Genomic DNA, 20,623 nt, shown 5'->3' on the forward strand with positions numbered 1-20,623 from the left:
TTTCAGTACACGCGCAGCCAGGAAAAGCTTCTAGAAGCTAGTGAGTGAGGTATACCTGTCCTGTGACGATGTGGCTCGTGGATCACGTCGCTCTTTTTCACCAGGGTGCTTTTGTTGACCGTGGCTTCGGAGATGAGCCGGAAGGTGATGTTGCTGTAGCAGGTCCCAGGCAACCAGTGCTTAAAAACCGTTTTGCCTTTCTGAAAATCTGGATAAAACGGTTCGACCGGTTGTTTCGGGGAAACACCACTAAAGATACATTTGAATCGTCTGTTTTAGAGAGGTTCTGACCTTTGTAGAGCATGAAGCGCTGGTCTCTGCCCTCGGAGTAGCTGATGTTCACCCGGCTGAAGCTGTTTCTCTCCGGCGAGCGCAGCTCGAACACCACGCCGGTCTCCGGAGCCGGCTGGTAGTCTGAGATCTGCACGCTCTCCAATGGAAGAGGCTCTGACGAGAACAAGGAGGCAGTGTTTTAGTGGCTGAATGAAAAAAAACAAGAAACAGTGGATAGAGATTCGTAACACGGATCCAGGGAGCTGTCTCACTCGTGAGCAGGGTCACAGTCTTGACCGGCTTGGTCCACGTGGAGCCGTTGGCGAGTACAAGGCCGACGGTGTAACAGAGCCCATGGTACGTGGTGTTATAAAGAAGGACAGCAGGAGCCGGTTGGCCATCGCTGGTCCTCTGGAAGGGCAGGATGTGGGTGCGAGGCTCTCCAGATATCCTGGCAGCATACGCAGTGATGTTATCCCTCAGATCTGAAGGCTCGAGAGTCATCGCGATGCAGTCGTCATCCTGTATCGTCACCTCGAATGAAACGGCGGTCTGAAAAGATGAGACACACACACACACACACAAATCAGTTACATTTACAGCTCCCTGATGCGTCTTATCCAAACTTATTCTTGAGATGGGGATGTAATCTTAGCTCAAAGCCTTAATCACTGAGCTAGCACTTTCTCGAAGAAGAGTTAGTCGATTAGACGCACGTGAAGCCGATCAAAACCGCGATGAAAAGCCTGACATCAGTCCAAGAAACAAAAACGATGCACTAAACATTGGGCTCGGAGAGTAGTTAAGGTTCGGCTTGGAACGTAGAGACTGTTGTGAATCAACAGTAGTGAAAAGTTTTATGACGCACACACACACACACACACACATTTCCCACCCATGCACCCACCCCCCCCCATTGTAAGCAATGATTCAGGAAATCCAACTGCACACTCAGACTGAAGCAGCTTCTCCAGCAGGAGAAAATGAGCTCCGGTTTCCATGGCGACACACGCTACACTCTTTTTTTTCTCCCTTCTTCTAAAGGGTTCTTTTGGATATAACGATTTGAAAATGGAAACTTTTTTTTTTTGATCTCACAGTAGACCCGGTGAGAATATGACGATCATCGCAAGCGGGGGAAAAAATTCCCGAAACCTTGGATTAAAAATTGTCATCATTTCGTCGACTAAAGAGACAAAACGGAAGAAGCTACATCTGCTATACAGTACACGGCATCTTTAAATAAAGCACGCTCACGAATGATGCTACTGCATCAATGCTTCATTTGGATCATCTTTTAATGGGATGTTAATGCTTCCACGATGATAACGGAACCCCTTCTCTCAGTGACATTTCCAATCAGGATAAACAAGAGAATCGCCGCAGGTCTGTTAGAAGATGAGTCAGGACACTGTTGGGTTTCTGTGTGTAGAGTATCGTGACTCTGTGGCCCCGTTTACTCTAGTACGTTTTCATTTTAAAACGCATAACTGTTGCTACGGTTACGCCTGTCGTCTACACTCCTCCGGTAGACTTTTAGAAACGCCGAAGACCCGGTTTTAGCTTGAAAGCTCCGGGCTCGCGTTTCAGTGTAAACAGAGCAAAACGGAGGCGTGGCTTCGCCTACATTCGCCCCCCGATTGGTTCTTCTGGATCGTCGCGTATCCTTCCCTGATTCGTCAAGCCCCTACCATATGACCGTCACGCAACAACACGGGGACCGAACCGCAAGCTTCGCTGGCTTGTCGTCATTCTTAGCAGCTCTTGTGCAGTTAAACTCTGTATTTTATAACACTGGAGCTGCGTACATGCGCAAGAGGCGAGCTACGATTAGAGAAATCGCAACCATCTTCCTGTTTACACTCGTATGCGCATGCCCAGTGTGCATGAACGGTCATGTGTAGGGTTGCGACTGACGATTATTTTCATAGGCGATTGGTTGGCCGATTATTTTTTCGATTAATCAGATGGGGGGGGGGGGGGGGGGGGGGGGGTGTGTCAAACTTTCAGTACCATTTTTTCGTTTATTTTATTTTGTAAAATCCACAAACTGAGTGTTACAAATATAAACTTCAGACTAAAACTTTACACAACTGTTTGTCCAGTTATATAAGACTGAAAAGAACCCAATACACACACACACACACACACACACACACACACACACACTGGAATATATATTATTCATTTAGGACTGTGGTTTAATTCCGTGCTTTTTGTGCATCCATAAAAATAATACATAAATACTTATATATAAAAGAAACTAAGTATATAACCAAGTATGTAAACAGTAAACTGAAGAAAGTCAGTGTCGGTGACTCTGGGTATCTGCTAAAGCTAGCAGCGTTACGTTACGTGTGTATGACGTCATGCGCCGTCGACCGAGAAGCGGCTTATACTTCCGGTTAGTAAAAAAAAAACCCGCTAGTGTTATATTTGAGATGATATTACCTTTCTAAATTCCACGCACTAGACGGTAGAGTACACAGTGCATAGTGTAAGTGTACAGTACGTCATTTAGGACACAATTTCGGTATTTACTCTCCGAAGCGTGTTTTTGGAACAGGAATCGATTATTTAACAATTAGTTGTTGCAGCTCTAGTCACGTGACATGCGTTTTCGGTCATGTCGCGTGGACGGAGATCGTCTCTGAAACACAGCGGAAAGGCCAGTGTGGACGAGGATCGTCGGGGCCTCTGTGTTCAGCTGCTGGCGAGCAGGGCGATGTGAAAGCGGAGGGGTGTGAGCCCCCTGCTGGGAAAACCAGTCACACCTCCCCACAAAAACACTGGTACAGAGATAAAACTAAAGCTTTTTCTGATAGTTTAAATGCCATCATTTTGTTGTGGCTATTGTATACAGTGTTTGTCTAGTAGGCTAGGTAAAAAAAGAAAAGAAAAGAAAAGAAATACTTAGGACAAACTGCAAATTCTTAAAGGCCTGAGAGTCTATTTTCATATGAGTCATTAACCACTACTGTAGAGTGTCCTATGTCAAAGGGAGTAAGTAGTATTAGGGCGTATTTATCAATAGGGAAGTATTCTTTCTTGAAAAAAATGCCTTCAGGTTCATTAAAAAGTAAAAGTCGCAGTTTAAAAGTAGCCAATAAGAAAAAACCTCATGTGACGCCTACACTGCAAACAAATGTAGAAACCTTAGCGAGTTTAAAATACAATTTCCAGTCAAATGTATCTTGTATTTCAACAAACCGAATATAAGATTAAGCCTACTTCTAGACTGAAGTAATCCGCCAGATATTTTTGCTCATTTTTAAGCTTTTATTTCTAGAAAGAAGTAAAATTATAATGTTTTTTTTTTCTTCTAAGTCTATAAAATGGGTTATAAATTTTTTTATGATATTATGTTAATATTATAATAGGAAGCACTAGATAAATCTGACTATATTTAATAGATTTTAACTGGCCAAGATGCCATTTTAGTGCAGTGTATCCTGTTGTTGTTGTTTTTGTTGTTGTTGTTGTTTTAAACTATAGTCACATATTTAAACCATACAAAACATAAAAGTTGTCACCTGCTATATATATATATATATATATATAAAGCTCTTCGGTTCTGTTGAAAAAGTGCATTATTATATTTCTGATCCGATACCCATCCTGATCTGTTATTGTAATGAGGTTTTCTAGTGTAGCTAGGTTTTCAAGTTGTTAATATGTACAACTAGAGCGACAACAACTTTTGCGAAACAAACCAATGTTCCTCTGAGCACTCAGGAACGAATCGTCTCTGTACAGGGTCCGAAACAAAGCCGTATGGTCTTCTACGGTGGATATAAAAAAGTCCGCACATCCCGGTTAAAACGTAAGAGCTGTCATCAACGCGGTGATTCGGATTAACCCCAAAACAAAGATCAGCCGTTTCTGTGGGTTTCATCTGACTGCTGAAGCCATGGTCCACAGAGAGCTCGGTTATCTCGCTTGTCGAAAGATATCAATCAGGAGAAGGGTATAAAAGAATTTCCTGAACATCAGGTCTACCACGGAACACCGTGAAGGTCATCATCGACAAGTCGAGAAAATGGAGCGTCGCAGTGACTTCACCAAGAACAGGACGTCACGCCAAAATGCGTAAAAGGACAAGACAAAATCCTACCAGGGAGGCTGCCGAGAGACCGACAGAAACATTAAAGAGATAGTTCACGCAAAAATGAAAATCCTGTCATCATTTACTCACCCCCATGTCGTTCCAAAACTATATGACTTTCTTTCTCGTGCGGAACACAAAGGAAGATATTTTGAAGTATGTTGATAACCAAACAGTTTTGGTGCCCATTGACTTCCATTGTATGAACCAAAAAAACGGAGACATTTCTCAAAATACCTTTTTTTATATTCCACACAAGAAAGAAAGCCATATAGTTTTGGAACGACATGAGGGTGAGTAAATGATGACAGGATTCCCATTTTTTGGTGCACTATCCCTTTAAAGGAGCTGTAGGACAAGAGACTGCTTACTCTGTGCATGTGACAACAATCTCATATTCTTCACATGTCTGGGATGTGGGGTAGGGTGGCAAGACGGAAGCCATTTCTCACAAAAAAACATCTAAACGACAAACCGTGTGGCAAAGTGTGTTATGGTCTGATGGGACCAAGTCCAAAATGTATAATGATTCCACAATTCTCAAAAATTGCTCATCACTAAAGGAACCCCTTGACCCCATGTTGAAGCATGGTGGTGGCGGCATCGTGCTTTAGGGCGGCTTTTCTTCAACTGGGGCTTTTATCAAGGTGGAGGGAATCATGAATACCGGTCGATGTTAGTGGAAAACCCTCAGGTGTCTGCTAGTACGCTGAAGATGAAGAGGGATTTCACCTGCCAGCACAACAATGACCCGGAGCATGCGTCCAAACCAACAAAGGAACGGCTTAACCAAGAGACGGTCAACGTTTGTGAACGACCTACACGGAGTCCAGACCTGAATCCATCTAAAAATCTGATGGGTGACCTGAAGCGGCCTGTGCACAGGAGATGCCCTTACCGTTTGATGGATCCAGAATGTTTTCGCTAGAAAGACTGGGGAAATATCGCCAAGTCAAGATATACCACGCTGATAGACTCAAGAGAGTGGTGTAATAACATCAAAAGCTGCTTCAGTTAAACGTATTAGTTTAGGGCTGTGCACACTTACGCAACTGGATCACTGTATGTGTTTTCTTTTTCTTTTTGTTCCCCTAGACGTTTATATCCACTGTATAAACCACCCCCCGAGTCACTTCCACTACAGGTTGCCAGATAACTCGCATCACAGAGAGAGCTGCATCACATGCGCTCAGGCCTGGGAGTAATAAGAGGGAATGGAGGGCTCTCAAAAAGTCAAACACACGCCTCCTGAGCATCGTCTGATCTCCGCCAGAGGCTTTTTTCAGCTCAGGGCCACGACCCTATCTTGCAGTTCAAATACTATTTTCATTCAGCCTGGCAGAGTCCCGGGGTTCAACGTGAAGAGCAAGGCGACTCTCACAGTACGGGGATTGTGGTGTGTATGGGTACAGTGACGTATTCTGTGGCGTACGAATGGTTTGGAACGTCGCAGGGGTCGCTACACTGGATGACGCGCTTTGAAATCAAAACCCAACGATCACCAAATGCATTTCTGGAATCCCTTCTAGACACACGGTAGCAGAAACACGTGCGTTTTAACCAGCGCGTGAGAGAGTGAGCCGTCTGTCCCACTTCCTGTTTTTTTTTTTTTTTAAACGTGCAGTTCTAGGTTCTCTGCAAATACACACCACAATCCCAAACTTCCACTTTCGACCGTATATGCTGTGAATTTTATTTCTAGAACGGGGTTGTGAGGAATGTTTGCTTATGCATCAGATTAGACACGAATGGTTACTGACTGTCCCACGGTCTTGCACCGGACTGTGTTGTAAATACAGCTGGCCCATTGTGAGAAAAAATCGAAGCTCGTTGTTGCACCGGATAATTTCTTTCCACGAGTGTGCGTGTGCCGGATTAAAAAGAGGCGGCAGGCTGCGTTCGGCTCGCGGGTGTTGCGTTTCATATCTGTGTTTTCGATTTGCGCCAAAAATACACAACGCGAGCGAGAAGGAAAAACGCCCTGAAACTTGCAAACGGTGAAGTCGGAGGCGAAAATGCAACGGCGTTCTTTGTGCGCAGTTTTCGTTCGCCGTTCTGTGCGCAATCCTGTCGTGTGGGCGGGGCTTAACGTCGATTTACTCTCATCGGCTAGCGAGATTCGGATTGACAGCTCGAGTGTCCGGCTGAGGAGGACGACGACGACGCTCCGTGCCGCTCCTGAGAGCTCATCTGGAAAAAAACAGTCGTACCCAGACCTCAAATATTAATTACGAACGAACATACCGACTGAAGAAGGACGTCATTTCCGCTACACGGTACAAACACCATGACTACACAGAGAACCGCATCCAGAACGCTCTCCGAAGTTCCCCACACCGGAGTCTCTACTTCCTGGTCAGGGAGCTGTCGATCCACAGGAGACTGATGTTTTACTGCCCAGAAAAAAAATATATGGTTGAGTGCGTCTTCTAAAGCATCCATTTTTTGGTTTCATGATTTGGGAAGGGTTTAATATTTTTTGGGGCGGGGTCACCGATACGCAGACGACGGAGCAGTCAAACGTCTTTTTTTTTCCTCCTCTACACGAGGTGGCATCTGCATAGAAAATCGTGTACATGTGTATCCAGACTAACATGATCAAATGATGTGAAGCAGCTGTAAAACAGGACCCCGGGACATGGCGTACATTTAATCCTGTCGGAAAGAGGGATTTCTAGCAAACGTTCACAAGCAGACACCGTTATTTCCATCTCATCTGATCCGCTTGACGTGAATAATCGAGGTGACGGCGAATGACTCATCAGATTCCCTGCAGTCGGCTGCAGTCGTATTCCGACTCAATGTTTTCTTCCATTTAGTAAGGCTAATCTCGCACACCGACCCAGGCGGAGCGCTGGAGCTGCACCGTCCGGACTACAGGTGCAAGCCGAAGTCATACACATCACCCGAACGTGATGTAAATCACTTCTCGGGTCCTCTCTCGGCGGATCTGAAACGGGGAAGCGATAAAAAAAAAATCGACAAGGGCGAGAGGAACCGAGAACAAACACACAGCGATCTGCCATAACATTAAAACCACCGACTAGTGAATACCACTGATTATCTCGTTACAGTGGCACCTGTCACGGGCTGGGACGTAGTAAGCAGCACGTGAACAATCTCGAAGTTGATATGTAGGAAGCAGGAAATCTGGACAAGCGTAAGGATCTGAGCGGCTTTGACGAGGCTCGACGATGCGCGCGGGGAGCGAAAGGTCCGATCTCACAGAAGAGCTACTGTAGCACAAGCTGGCGAAAACGTTAACGCTGGCTCTGATAGAAAGCTGTCAGAACACACAGTGCATCACGGACGGGGGCTACGTAGCCGCAGAATGCCCATGCTTACCCCTTGTCCACCACCGAAAACACCTACAATGGGCATCAGAGCTGGACCGTGGAGCAATGGAAGAAGGCGGCCTGGTCTGACGAATCACGTTTTCTTTTACATCGTGTGGACGGCCGGGTGCGTGAGCGTGCGTGGCTTACCTGGGGAAGAGATGGCACCAGGATGCACTATGGGAAGAAGGCGAGCTGGCGGAGGAAGTGCGATGCTCTGCTGGGAAACCTTGGGCTCCGTACCACCTACCTAAACACTGTCGCAGACCAGGTACACCCCTTCACGGCAACGGTATTCCCTAACGTCAGCGGCCTCTTTCAGCAGGATGATCTGCCGGGCCACACTGCAAAAACCGTTTGAGGAACACGACGGAGAGTTCATGGTGTTGACTCGGCCTCCAAACCCCCCCGATCGCAATCCGATCGAGCGTCTTTGGGATGCGCCGGACAAACATGTCTGATCCGTAGATGTCCCACCTATTTTTTTTTTTTTTGGTAGAGGAGGAACATTCACACCGTTTGAAGTAAGACTTCCACACACAGAGTGATGAGCTGAGTCGCAGGGAAACATAAATAAACAGTCTGAGGCATCTGAGCACTGAAACGGTCGTATCCTTGGCGACAAGACTTTGAGGCTAATTGGAATGGATTTTATCCATCAGTCCCACTCTGCCTTATAGAAACATTAAAGTGGACTGTTCCTCTGAGCATTTCTGTTCATCTTTTCAGGTTTAAGGAGAGTAGAGGAGGGTTTAATATCATTACCAGCTGTGCATTCTGGGAAACGACTCTGGCGATGGCGAAACCTCAGCTGGATTATGGGTTTTTAAGTGATTCTGCGGTAACACGCAGATGTCGTTTCGACCGTTCCGGCGCCGAAACGTTCCTAATAAATATAGTAAGCGTATGTTAAATATACACCCGTCTAACGTACGCGGATAGATTTTATAAACGTTCTCCGTGTACCGTGGAAGCGAGATCGCCCCCTGTCGGTCGAAAGCGGCGTGAGGATGGGGTCGGGGGGGCGGGACTTCCCGGAAGTGTCTGTTAACGGCGGAGTGTTCAAAACGCCTGCGTAGATCAATCGCGTACTGATCGGCTCATCTCCTGCTTTATTCGAGAGTCTGCTTTTAGCGTATTTGAAAGTGATAACTGCGGTACTCTGATACGAGGAGCGTGCGCTGATGGTTTTCACGGAGCTCCTACGCGTGACGCGTGACACATAGCAAGTCTGATCGTATAAATATAATACAGCGGTCACCAACCGTCTTCCTGGAGACGTACCTTCCCTGCGGGTTTCATCTCCAGCCAAAATCGAACCCACCTGTCTTAATCGATCAGGAACTTCTTAAGGCCATGATTAGATGGTCAGGTGGGTACCGTCATGGTCGGGGCTAAAAAGGCTTCAGGAACAGGGCTGGTGAGCGCCGAAACATCTCCGGATCTCTCTGGCACTTTAATATTGTGCACGTACGATAATAGCAACGTATCGCGACGTGCCAACCAGTCTCAGTTGGTACGCGACTCATTAGTTTGTGCTCCGGCGTGTTTTAACCAAGCGAAGCTCTGGCGCGACGCTATTTGGATACGATCGATACGTGATGAAGAATTTCCCCCCTGTGGTACGATCAGACATGATTTAAGTCTAACGTTTCCTCTTCTCGTGTGGGGTCTTTTCGAAAAATTGAGAACGCCTGCACCGCGGTGCCGTCTTACCACGTGACTTGAAAGCCTGTCTGCGTGCGCGAGGAAGAGAAGTCAGTACACGTCGTACGTCGGTACGTGTCGATCTTATTCGGGTAGCGTGGTGGTTGAGGTTCGATTGGGCGGAGCATCCGGGAGAACGCTCGATATGTTGCCATGCACGTCTAGTGTGCTGTGAATCGCATTTATGTTCTTGCAGTCACCTTCCAGCTCAGACGAAATGCCAACTAGGTTTTTTGGCTTTTTTTTTGAGCTTGTGTTTAAGAAACCACCTGAAACGACACGACCCAGCATCCTGAAAAGCAAAGGTCAGTCTCCTGCCCTTTCGGTTAGCCCTCCACCGAAATACCACAGATGTGAAGGCTGGTCACGTCCTCCTCACGTCACCTCATCTCTGGCCTTATAAAACCCAAACTCTGTATGCCAGGGTTACCACGGTCAGCCGTAAGAGCACACCCACGCCTGTTTGACGGCCGTCGGTGATCGTCTTGATCTTTCCAAGTCTCCCGTGCTCGGTCCGACTCTGATGACGCTCCTTCCTCATTCTTCCTCCAATAAGACAAGATTTCTTCAGGACAGCCTGTTCTGCCAGAAGCACACAGAGATAAGCTGCTCTTTCATTAACTCAAACAGTGGGGATGTTTCCAGCTCACAGCTCCTGGCAGGCCGTGCGGGAAAAAAAAACAAAAAAAACCGTGTCACGGTGCAGCGTCCGCGCGAGAGCTCCGTTTAAAAGGACAGCGTGTCCCCTCTGTGTGAGAAAACACGGAAAGGTGAGAAAAAGACACCATGTGGAAACAGTTTAGATTCGTCGATCCGTTTTAAAACGCGGACAGACAGACAGACAGACAGACACTGGGAGTGAAGGCTCTTTTTGTGTCAAAGACACAAACTTTCACACAGAAATTCAGCAGCAGAGTATAACTATATATATGTGTAAATGCAGGTCAGATAAAATCCCTGAATGCCTGACAGGTAAAATCAAGCCGAACGAGGCATGAGTACAAATGAACCAAAGAGTCGAATGACTTAATGACTATTAAAGTGCATCGATTATGGTTTTTCAAATATGACCTTTCATGTAGTGTGTTATACACGTAGCCGTCTGTGAATGTAAAAGCGTCTGCAAAGTTTCAAAAATCAAAGCGTACGACAAACCGACTTATCGACTCCCAAAAGAAGGAACCGATTCTGAACAGCTGAAATGAGTCGTTAGTGATTCCAGACTTTACTTCCCGTACTGACCTACGTAGGTTTGTAATAAAAAGAGCCCCGCGTCTGGTCTTCATCGGCTGCTCGCTGACCAATCGCAACAGACTGGGACATCTGACCAATCAGAGTAGAGTATGCTCTCTGAAAGGAGGAGTTTAGAACGAATCCTTTAGAACGAATCATTTAACGAGTCGTTTGTGACACTTAGGAAAAAAAGGTAATGCTGCAGTTTAAATTGTGAGCACGTTAAAGTGTTTTTGACCTCGGATGCGTGTCAATCTATTGTATGAGACCGCTAAAACAAAATCAGGCACTTTTCAAAACCATAATAGGAGCACTTTAAGTCCAGAGAGTTGTTTAGTAATCGATTCTGATTGGTCAGAAGATGTTGGGATTATAAATTTATAACAGCGCAGTTCGGACAGTAGTTCCGGCTGTGAGGCGAACGACGGGTTGATATTAATGCCCTCGTTTGAACACGTTATTGTTTCTATAGTAACAGCTCGTACACGGGGACTTGCACGTGATGAAATATGTTAAAAACGTGGCGTTGTTTAACAAATTAAAACGTGTAAGCGTAGATGTGGTGAAGTTTTTTGTGCTAGGAAACATTTGTTTAACATTAACAGAAGGAGTCTTGGGTGAAAATGCTGTGTAACAGTCACGGGATTTTGCAACGTTTCCAAGCACGAAAAAGTCTTCAAGACAAAAGTTTATGTTTCCCAGTTTCCCTATAAAATAACAGGTTGCATTATTTATTTATTTAGGAAAGAGAGACACGGGGGGGGGGGGGGGGGGCACAACTGTTTATCATGGCTATATCATAAGGGAGAACAGGAACTAGACACTCAGAGAGAGAGAGTGAGATAGACAGAGAGAGAGAGACAGACAGAGAGAGAGAGACAGACAGAGAGAGAGAGATAGACACAGAGAGAGAGAGACAGACAGAGAGAGAGAGATAGACACAGAGAGAGAGAGACACAGAGCCAGAGAGACAGACAGAGAGAGACAGAGAGAGAGACAGATGAGGGAACGACTGTTTATCACAGCTATATCATAAGGGAGAACAGGAACTAGACACAGAGCGAGAGAGAGAGAGAGACAGAGAGAGAGACAGACAAACAGAGAGAGAAAGAGAGAGAGAGAGACAGAGACAGACAGACAGAGACAGAGAGAGAGACAGATGAGGGAATGACTGTTTATCACAGCTATAACGTAAGGGAGAACTGGAACTAGACACAGCGAGAGAGAGAGAGAGAGAGAGAGAGAGAGACAGAGAGAGAGAGACAGACAGAGAGAGAGAGAGACAGAGAGAGAGAGAGAGAGAGAGAGACAGAGAGAGAGATGAGGGAACGTGTTTATCATGGCTATAACGTAAGGGAGAACAGGAACTTGACACAGAGAGAGAGAGACAGAGAGAGAGAGAGAGAGACAGAGAGAGAGAGAGACAGAGAGAGAGAGAGACAGAGAGAGAGACAGAGAGAGAGAGAGACAGAGAGAGAGAGAGAGAGAGAGAGAGAGAGAGAGAGAGAGACAGAGAGAGAGACAGAGAGAGAGAGACAGAGAGAGAGAGACAGAGAGAGAGAGACAGAGAGAGAGACAGAGAGAGAGACAGAGAGAGAGACAGAGAGAGATGAGGGAATGTGTTTATCACGGCTATAACGTAAGGGAGAACAGGAACTAGACACAGAGAGAGAGAGAGACAGAGAGAGAGAGAGAGAGACAGAGAGACAGAGAGAGGGAGAGAGAGAGAGACAGAGACAGAGAGAGACAGACAGAGAGACAGAGTGAGATGAGGGAACGTGTTTATCATGGCTATAACGTAAGGGACAGCTGGAACTAGACACACAGAGAGAGACAGAGAGAGAGAGAGAGAGAGAGAGATATTCCGGTTGTCATTCCAGACCGGACCGGGACGCGCAACCCGGTACCGGATCCGAGACTGCCTGTATTAGGTGTTCTGAGTTCGGTTGCGCTGGAACTGTGCCAGTCGATGTGAACGCAAGTCGTACTCGGGTCCGCACCTGCTCAGGGAGTAAAGTAACCTGCGCAGGTGTTTTAGCCGATGACGACATCGGTAGCTTCCACAACACGCGTGTACCGCGACTGGCGGGGGAACGTCGTGGAACACAGAAGAGGTCGGGGGTTCGATAGAATCAAGGGAGTCTGAAACCAGACCGCACAACCGCACGCGGATTCGGATAATAATCCACTCTTAATCCGATTAAGACCGTACTCTGATTAAGAAACTAGCATGTAAACAGCGATTTTTACTGACCTTAATCTAATTAAGGTCAAACTCGAAGAAAGCTCTAATCTAATTAAGACGTGTGGAGTACTCCTGTTTTAGTCGCATTATGGACGTGTATTACAGACGTGTACACAGCTTAATCACATTATGAGCGTCGTGTGAGAGTTTCTACAGCATTGTGCGACAGGACACGATCACACACGGCAGTTTTACGTTTTACGGCGAACAAGAGAGTTCGGCTGCGTCCCAAATCGCATACTTGCCTACTACAGGCCTGTAGTGGGGAAAAATACATGCATCTCGGCTGCTATATAGACGGTAAGTACGCGATTTGGGACGCAGCCCACGGCTTCAAGCAGTCGTCTATTAGCACGTACAGCGCGACAGATAATTAACCGCACTTGAAGCGTTCGTAAAAAAAATAAATAAAAACACCCAGAACTGTATTCGGTACCATAACGAAGACGAACTGTACGTCGATACGTGAAATTCTGGAGGGACGTCGGACGGCGTGGTGCAGCGCGGTGACGTAATGACGTGTGCCGTTAATCTAATTATGTTCTAGAACATGTAAAACGGGAACATGGAGTATTCTAAAAGCAACCAATGTAAACACCTTAATCACGTTATTATCTTACTCAGAGTAAGGTCGATAATTACATTACTGCTGTCCGTGTAAACGCAGTCAGTGATTACTGTTCGAGGTGGGAGATTTATCACATCAGCACCTGATGCAGAAACAGCAGCGATAACGCCTTGCCTAGGGGTTTTATGAATGAATCACCAGCAGATTGAGTAGAGTCATTCCTAGCATTAGTCATCCTCAGCCAGTGTGAAGACGTACATATCACACCAAGCCTGAGCGTTGCCAGGAAACGCATGCTCATGACGTCCCAGCTTCTGAGCGTAAGAACACTATGAGCAGATCATCAACGTTGTTTCACGGTGAACAAATTCAGGGTGTTTTCACATACAGTTCGTTTTAAAAGAACCGAACCCGGTCGACCGAAAGTGGACCGGAAAGGGAACCGACCGAAAGGGACCGAGGTCTACGATATAGTGGACTCGGTAGAGAACCCGGGTCTGTTTTTGTTCCTCTTCAGCAGTGAAGTGATCTCAAACCCGTTCTTGTTCACGCCACAACTTCATAAGAGCTCAGACCCGAGCTCGCACCCGAAATCTCACCCAAGTCGTCACGGAAGGGGCAGGAATCCTTCCTTTCAGAAAACTCTCCACTTCGACGCCTCTTATCACGGCTGCTCGTGTGGTGGTGTTGTTTACTTGTACCCGGCACTGTAGCACCGTTCTGTTATGGCCCGGTTCCTTCGTTTTTTGAGAAACACTTTTATGTCCTTATGTGTCGAGGAGGGTTGGCGATTAATGCAATCCTCTTTCCAGATTTCAAGAAGCGCACAGCTCTCCTCCGGAGGCCACATGACCCCCGTGACCCGACTTGCTGACGTGGCAAGCCTCCAGGTGCACGTGTCGAGCCCGAAACGCAAAGCGGACCGGGACCTCGTCGCTTTCACATGTCACGAGGAAATCGAACTGCAAATGAGCCGTACCTCGGCACCTCCGGAGACGGTCCGAGTACGGTTCGCTTTTGGGTCCTTTTAGGAGGGGCGGGGGCGGGGCGGTCTGAGATCACTTGTTTTGTTCACAGTAACATGCTGAACCGCTCCGAGAGCGTCTGGAGGGCTGAAACGAACTGGGTGTGAAAACACCCTCGATCTGTATCTATAAAAGGATCCGCTAAATATCTCGAGACGGCGCTCGTCAAATTAAGCCTGAAGAGTAACGGATGAGAATGGCGTGCGGCTCGACGGGGTTCTCCTGGTAGGAAAAAAAAGGAGCATGATTGAAGAGCTGCTCTGGGAACACCAGGTTATCCGCCAGCTCTCAGGGTGATGGATTTCAGAAGTCAATCGATGTGGCTGGTTCCTGATAAAGTGCTTAAGTCAGACAGAACACACGAGGTCGGATCGGTAACGAAAGACTCTCCAGACCTAAGAAACGGCGTGCTCCGTTCTCCAGGCTGAGGTACGGACGCCATCTGTTTAGGAATCTATACAGAACTCGGTTGCGTTTTTACCTGCCACGTTAACCCTTAAGAACTCGTGACGTGACGGAGATGACGTGACGGAGATGACGTGACCTCGTCTAGTCACCGAGTCCCTCAGTCAGTGCGCACTCCAGTTCCTAGTCCCTACTTTCATACCAAAATGATCCACTGCAACAGGACGAGCTCACGAGCAGCGCTTGAGGCGTTAGTAATAGGTCAGTGGGTAAGGTGTTGGTCTGCTGCTCGGAAGGTTGTAAGTTCAAACCCCAGCACCACCAAGCTGCCATGGTTGGGTCCTTGAGCAAGACCCTTAACCCTCACTTGCTCAGCTGTTTGAATGAGATAAATGTAAGGGTGTCTGCCTAAAACTGTAAATGTAACAGAGCTCCAAACTCGGCTAAAATGGCCGCCTCCCACAGTCCTTTTGAAAGCCACCGAAGAGCTCCTTTTAAAACATGTCCTGTGTCGGTCGAGCGATCGTTCACTTCGCGAGTGCGAATGATCCCTGCCTCGGTAACGGAGTAGGCTCTCTGGGAAAGAGCGTGATCACGTGACCAGCACGCTTTCTCTACGTGATCTCTCTCTGGGACCTTCGCTGTTCAGACCGTGCGCCGGTATTAGACGTGTAATTAACAGAACGCCGATATGGCCCGTTTTTTGCTTTGTTCTCTTACGCTCCAAAGGATGCCGTTCTAATTCGAATCCGTCCGTAATAACACATAACCCTTGCGTCCTGCCTCCTTATCCGTAGACGTTCGTAGGCTTTGGAGTATGCGAACGTATTCCGCTCTCATTAGAGCTCTGAATTAGATTAGACCGACTAAGCCGCAGCTATATAATCTGGCTGATACGACTCAAGACGGAGGTCGGATCTGTTTTTACGAATCCCTCTTTCTGGACACCGGGGGCGCTACGTCGTACTGACGTTTTACCACTGCACATCTTTGTTTCGTCTTCATCTCCATTAAACGTGCAGCTGCCTGAGCGCTTTATCGAAATGAAGATCGCAAAAAGGAATCCTCCAACCTGCGGCGAAAACTAAACCGTCCGCTTTAGGTGCTTTCCGAACAACAGACGCGGCTTTGTGTAATCGTCAGTGAGGCAGCGAGTGAATAAATGACTGTATCGAGCTGCCAGAGCATCGGTGTTTATTTACAAGTGCGATCCTGATCCACAGCGTGGGTGGACGCTTGTCATCACAGAATTCCTAAGAGTATTATCACCGCCGTGAAAACCTCACGTGTGTGTGGGCTGTCGTAAAAAAAAAACAACAACAACAACAACAAAAAAAAACACGCCCACCTACACATGTACACCGCCTATTGCTACAAAGATAAATAAATAAACGGCTGATTATCCATGTGGAATGATCTATTCATGTTTTTATCATTTAACCCTTAGGGACGACTGAACATCTTGTTACTCTACTGACTTTCTCCTCCAGAGCTGATCGGACGATTGTTCCCCGTTACAATCACGGACGGCCAGTTCATTCCCAGACAAGGGGTTTGAAAAGGGATTCGTTTGAACTGAAAGCGCTTGTTGTGGATCAAATGGATCTCTGGATCCAAACGTAACCAGCGTCGTTACACTATGAGACTGTTATATAACCGGAATACGAGGCGACGGCATCGTCCGTATGGTATGTTTCGCTCACACTGTACCTTTTGACCCTTTTTTTCACTGGAACTATCAGCGCTTTAGATTTTACTCCTCTTGATTCCCTCGGGATTAAACTCGTGTTTAATCGCACACGTTTAAGACAGTCGCGAGTGAGAGCCGTTTCGGGTTCTTAAAGACTGCCTCAACGGTGTTGGAAACAGCTTGGCGCGCAGCACTGTGGGGTGCACCCGGAGCACCCACATCATACTAATATATCAAACTCCATGTCTGTCATCTTTCACAACCGACATCATTAGCTGCGTTTACATGGACAACAATAATCCACTCTTAATCCGATTAAGACCGTACTCTGATTAAGAAACTAGCATGTAAACAGCGATTTTTACTGACCTTCATCTAATTAAGGTCAAAATCGAAGTAAGCTCTAATCTAATTAAGACGTGTGGAGTACTCCTGTTTTAGTCGCATTATGGACGTGTATTACAGACGTGTAAACACCTTAATCACATTATGAGCGTCGTGTGAGAGTTTCTACAGCATTGTGCGACAGGACACGATCACACACGGCAGTTTTACGTTTTACGGCGAACAAGAGAGTTCGGCTGCGTCCCAAACCGCGTACTTGCCTACTATAGGCCTGTAGTGGGGAAAAACACATGTATCTCGGCTACTATATAGACGGTAAGTACGCGGTTTGGGACACACCCACCGCTTCAAGCAGTCGTCTATTAGCACGTACAGCGCGACAGATAATTAACCGCACTTGAAGCGTTCGTAAAAAAATTTAATAAAACCACCCGAAACTGTATACGGAACCATAACGAAGACCGACTGTACGTCGATACGTGAAATTCTGGAGGGACGTCGGACGGCGTGGTGCAGCGCGGTGACGTAATGACGTGTGCCGTTAATCTAATTATGTTCTAGAACATGTAAAACGGGAACATGGAGTACTCTAAAAGCAACCAATGTAAACACCTTAATCACGTTATTCTCTTACTCAGAGTAAGGTCGATAATTACATCACTGCTGTCCGTGTAAACGCAGTCAGTGATTATTTCGTACACTGACTGCTGTGGCTAAATGACTGGTTTCGAATTCTTACTATATTAACCTACCAATAGCTCATATTACGAATGTGGAGATCTTATATATATATATATATATATATATATGAAAAAAAATATTTAATATCTCATTACAAGTCAAAGAAAAAAGCCCTATATAACGTTTCTACTTCTGGAATTTCATACATGAGTTTTATTTTTAAACAGAAGTCGACACACCAAGAACTTCAGCACTGTGGTGAGAAAGATTCCAGGACTTCGGGGACAACGCACATCTAAATGAACTGGATTGTACGTTTACATCTTATAGGCTACATCCCCCCCCCCCCCCCCCCCCCCACCGCTTTTAACCATCCTGATGGTAGAAAGCCATTTACGGCCTTATAATCAGCATAACGCCCTAGTCCGGGGGTTCCCAAACCTTTTGGGTAGTGGACATTATGAATGTTTTGCAACCTCGAGCCTTGAAACGTTCTTTTTTTTTTTTTTCCTTTCAAATTTCAGATTCGTAAGATAACACCACTGTAACTTTTGAAACGTTTGATTACGTTAGTAACGTAGGTATATGTAACACGAGTGACTGAAAAGCGAAGGAATATTCCTTTGCGCTGACTTCCCAGGCGAGTGGAAAGTGTTGTGCTGTTATAGGCAAATGATCCAAGCCTGGACGGTGTGATACGACATAACACCAAGCGAGCAAGCCTTTATACTCGGTGTGTGCGGAAGCGGTGGCAGCCGTGATGTTCACACGCTTGCGATTTAACCATGACGTCCGGAAGCCGAAACCCTCCCCGTCCTTCCCGTTTCCAAGTCGAACTGGTACAAACGTCTAAGGAGTTCATGCACGGCGACGTCAAACGCACGTCTCTCGTTAAAAACGTCCCGCCGTCGCCGTGATCGCTCTCGTGGGCTGCGTTCCGATTCGAAAACTCTGACCTCACGTTCGAGAGTGTTTGCTGATCTAGGAAATCCGGAATCCTGGTACTCAAGGTAGGTTTAAAGCCTGCGTGAGAGGTTTCATATAATTAACACTAATACTAACTGTAACAGGAAACCTGGACTCAACGACCGTCTAGAATCGTAGACCCTACGCCTGTCTTTAGGCGACATAAGCGGAAGCGTTCTCTAATGCTAATATGGCAGCTTTAAACAAACACGCTTGAAGAAATGTCACGCTTGATGCCGTTTATTGCAGCGGTCTCGGTTTAAGACGCCCAGGTGAAATCCGACATTAAGTATGCGGATGCGTTTTTGACAGAACCTTGCATTAAGTGGATTAACGGTCGTCCACTGATCTAGTGTTTCTCGACCGGGGGTTCCGAGGACCCTTAGTGGTCAGTGGTGTAATTGCAGGGGAAACTGTCCGTGGGAAAGTTTTTAAAATGTTTAAATAATATTATTTATTTTTATTTTTTTCGTTAAACGTATATTCAAATAATATCATACGCCCAGCAAATGTAAGAACAATTGAAGATATGTTTTAAAACGAACCGATTTGGTCGTTACAAATGAAATGATCATTTGCAAAACCCTACGAGTGGGAGACAAGTCGCACTGACGGATAAAATAAACAACGGATCGTTCAGAGAGTCAAATGAAATGTCACACCAACGATAAAATGTGAAAATAAATAAAATCTTGTAATGTTTTGACTTTAATATTAATGTTAAACATTAATAAAATAAAGGGACATATATAGAAATGACTGTGGAGTGAGGGCGTCCTTGTGGATCCATCGAAATATGCTAGGGGTCCAGAGCTCGCGGATCGCTCACGTAAAAGTTAGAACCACCGCAGTCGTCGTAGGGTCGGCGGTTCGATTCCCGGCCCATGTGACTCCACACGCCGAAGTGTCCTTGGGCAAGATACTGCACTGAGTTGCTCCCGATAGCAAGCTAGCGCTTTGCGTGACGGCTCTGCTACCATTGGTGTGTGTGTGTGTGTGAATGGGTGAATCATAACCAGTGCAAAGCACTTTGTCGAACCGCCGAGGTTATAAGTGCAGACCGTTTACCAATTCTAACACGCCCCTGACCCGAAAAAGAAAACACTACCGAACATTCAGGACGGCGTCCGATCCTGGACCGATTCGTATGGATTATGAAAAAACGCAAAGAGACCGACAGCTCAGGAACTCTACACCGCAGAGCTGAATGCTGATTAATGCTGATTTAAAAACAACAACAACAACAACAACAACAACAACCCCCAGGTCACGTCAGTACTGAACTCTGACTCATACGGTGACTGTGTTTCTGCCGAGATGACTGTGGCTCAGACCTAATGGATCCCATCGGTTCCGTTTCCTTTATATGAGTCAGAGCGTTGAGGGACGGCATCCATTGATTTCTGCTTTGTAAAGCAGAAGTGGAAATGACAACAGCGCCGGCAAAAGAAACAGCAATGACTAAGCTCGGTGTGCAAAGAATCTCACGCAACGGCTTAGGAAGAGAAAGCGTCAGACGCAACAAAAACATCTGTGTGTGTGTATATACGTATATACGTGTGTATATATATATATATATAACTGCCATCTCTACCGTTTTCAGACATCGATGCGCTTTCTTTCATAAGCTGTGCGTGTGTCAGCTTCATCACGTACCTTCCACCCAGACGTGTGATAAAGCTGTACTGCTGCCTCTTAAATCCTCCAGAAAAAGAACTTCTGAAACGAGTCAGAAACCTTGGCAGAGTCTACACCAGTCTACTGGCGGAGGTTTCCGTGCCAGTACAGAGGCAGCTCCAGCCAGAAACATTAATCAAGCCGATCCCGGGAGGCCGGTGTTTGATCAATCTGTGTAGTCTGCACTATTTTTAGTCCCAGCTTGGTTCGCGTGGTACCTGGATAACAACAGGAACCAAATACGTCTGTATTTTGGTGAAGCCCTGCTCAGAGGGCGGTGAAAATAGCGACAAAATGGAAGCTCGTCTGGAGGGACGGTCCTGTTACTGACCAGCTACGCAGCTGGAAAAGTGACCGGCTAGCCTGCT

The 20,623-nt window shown here is 46.4% G+C and overlaps 1 protein-coding gene across 4 annotated transcripts in view; it reads right to left on the reverse strand.

Moving 5' to 3' along the window:
• The window catches only part of ptpro (protein tyrosine phosphatase receptor type O), a 70,564-nt gene that overhangs the window by 32,690 nt on the left and 17,251 nt on the right, over nt 1-20,623 (reverse strand). For all 4 annotated transcript variants that reach the window (XM_047162299.2, XM_017493979.3, XM_017493983.3 and 1 more), the window contains exons 2-4: nt 546-825; nt 292-447; nt 56-208 (exon numbers count right to left, since the gene is read on the reverse strand). In XM_047162299.2, the coding sequence (XP_047018255.1) occupies nt 56-208; nt 292-447; nt 546-825 (589 nt within the window). The remainder of the gene's footprint in view (nt 1-55; nt 209-291; nt 448-545; nt 826-20,623) is intronic.

This window comes from Ictalurus punctatus, chromosome 19 (genome assembly GCF_001660625.3).
Source record: "Ictalurus punctatus breed USDA103 chromosome 19, Coco_2.0, whole genome shotgun sequence".
In the NCBI taxonomy this organism is placed as follows: Eukaryota; Metazoa; Chordata; class Actinopteri; order Siluriformes; family Ictaluridae; genus Ictalurus; species Ictalurus punctatus.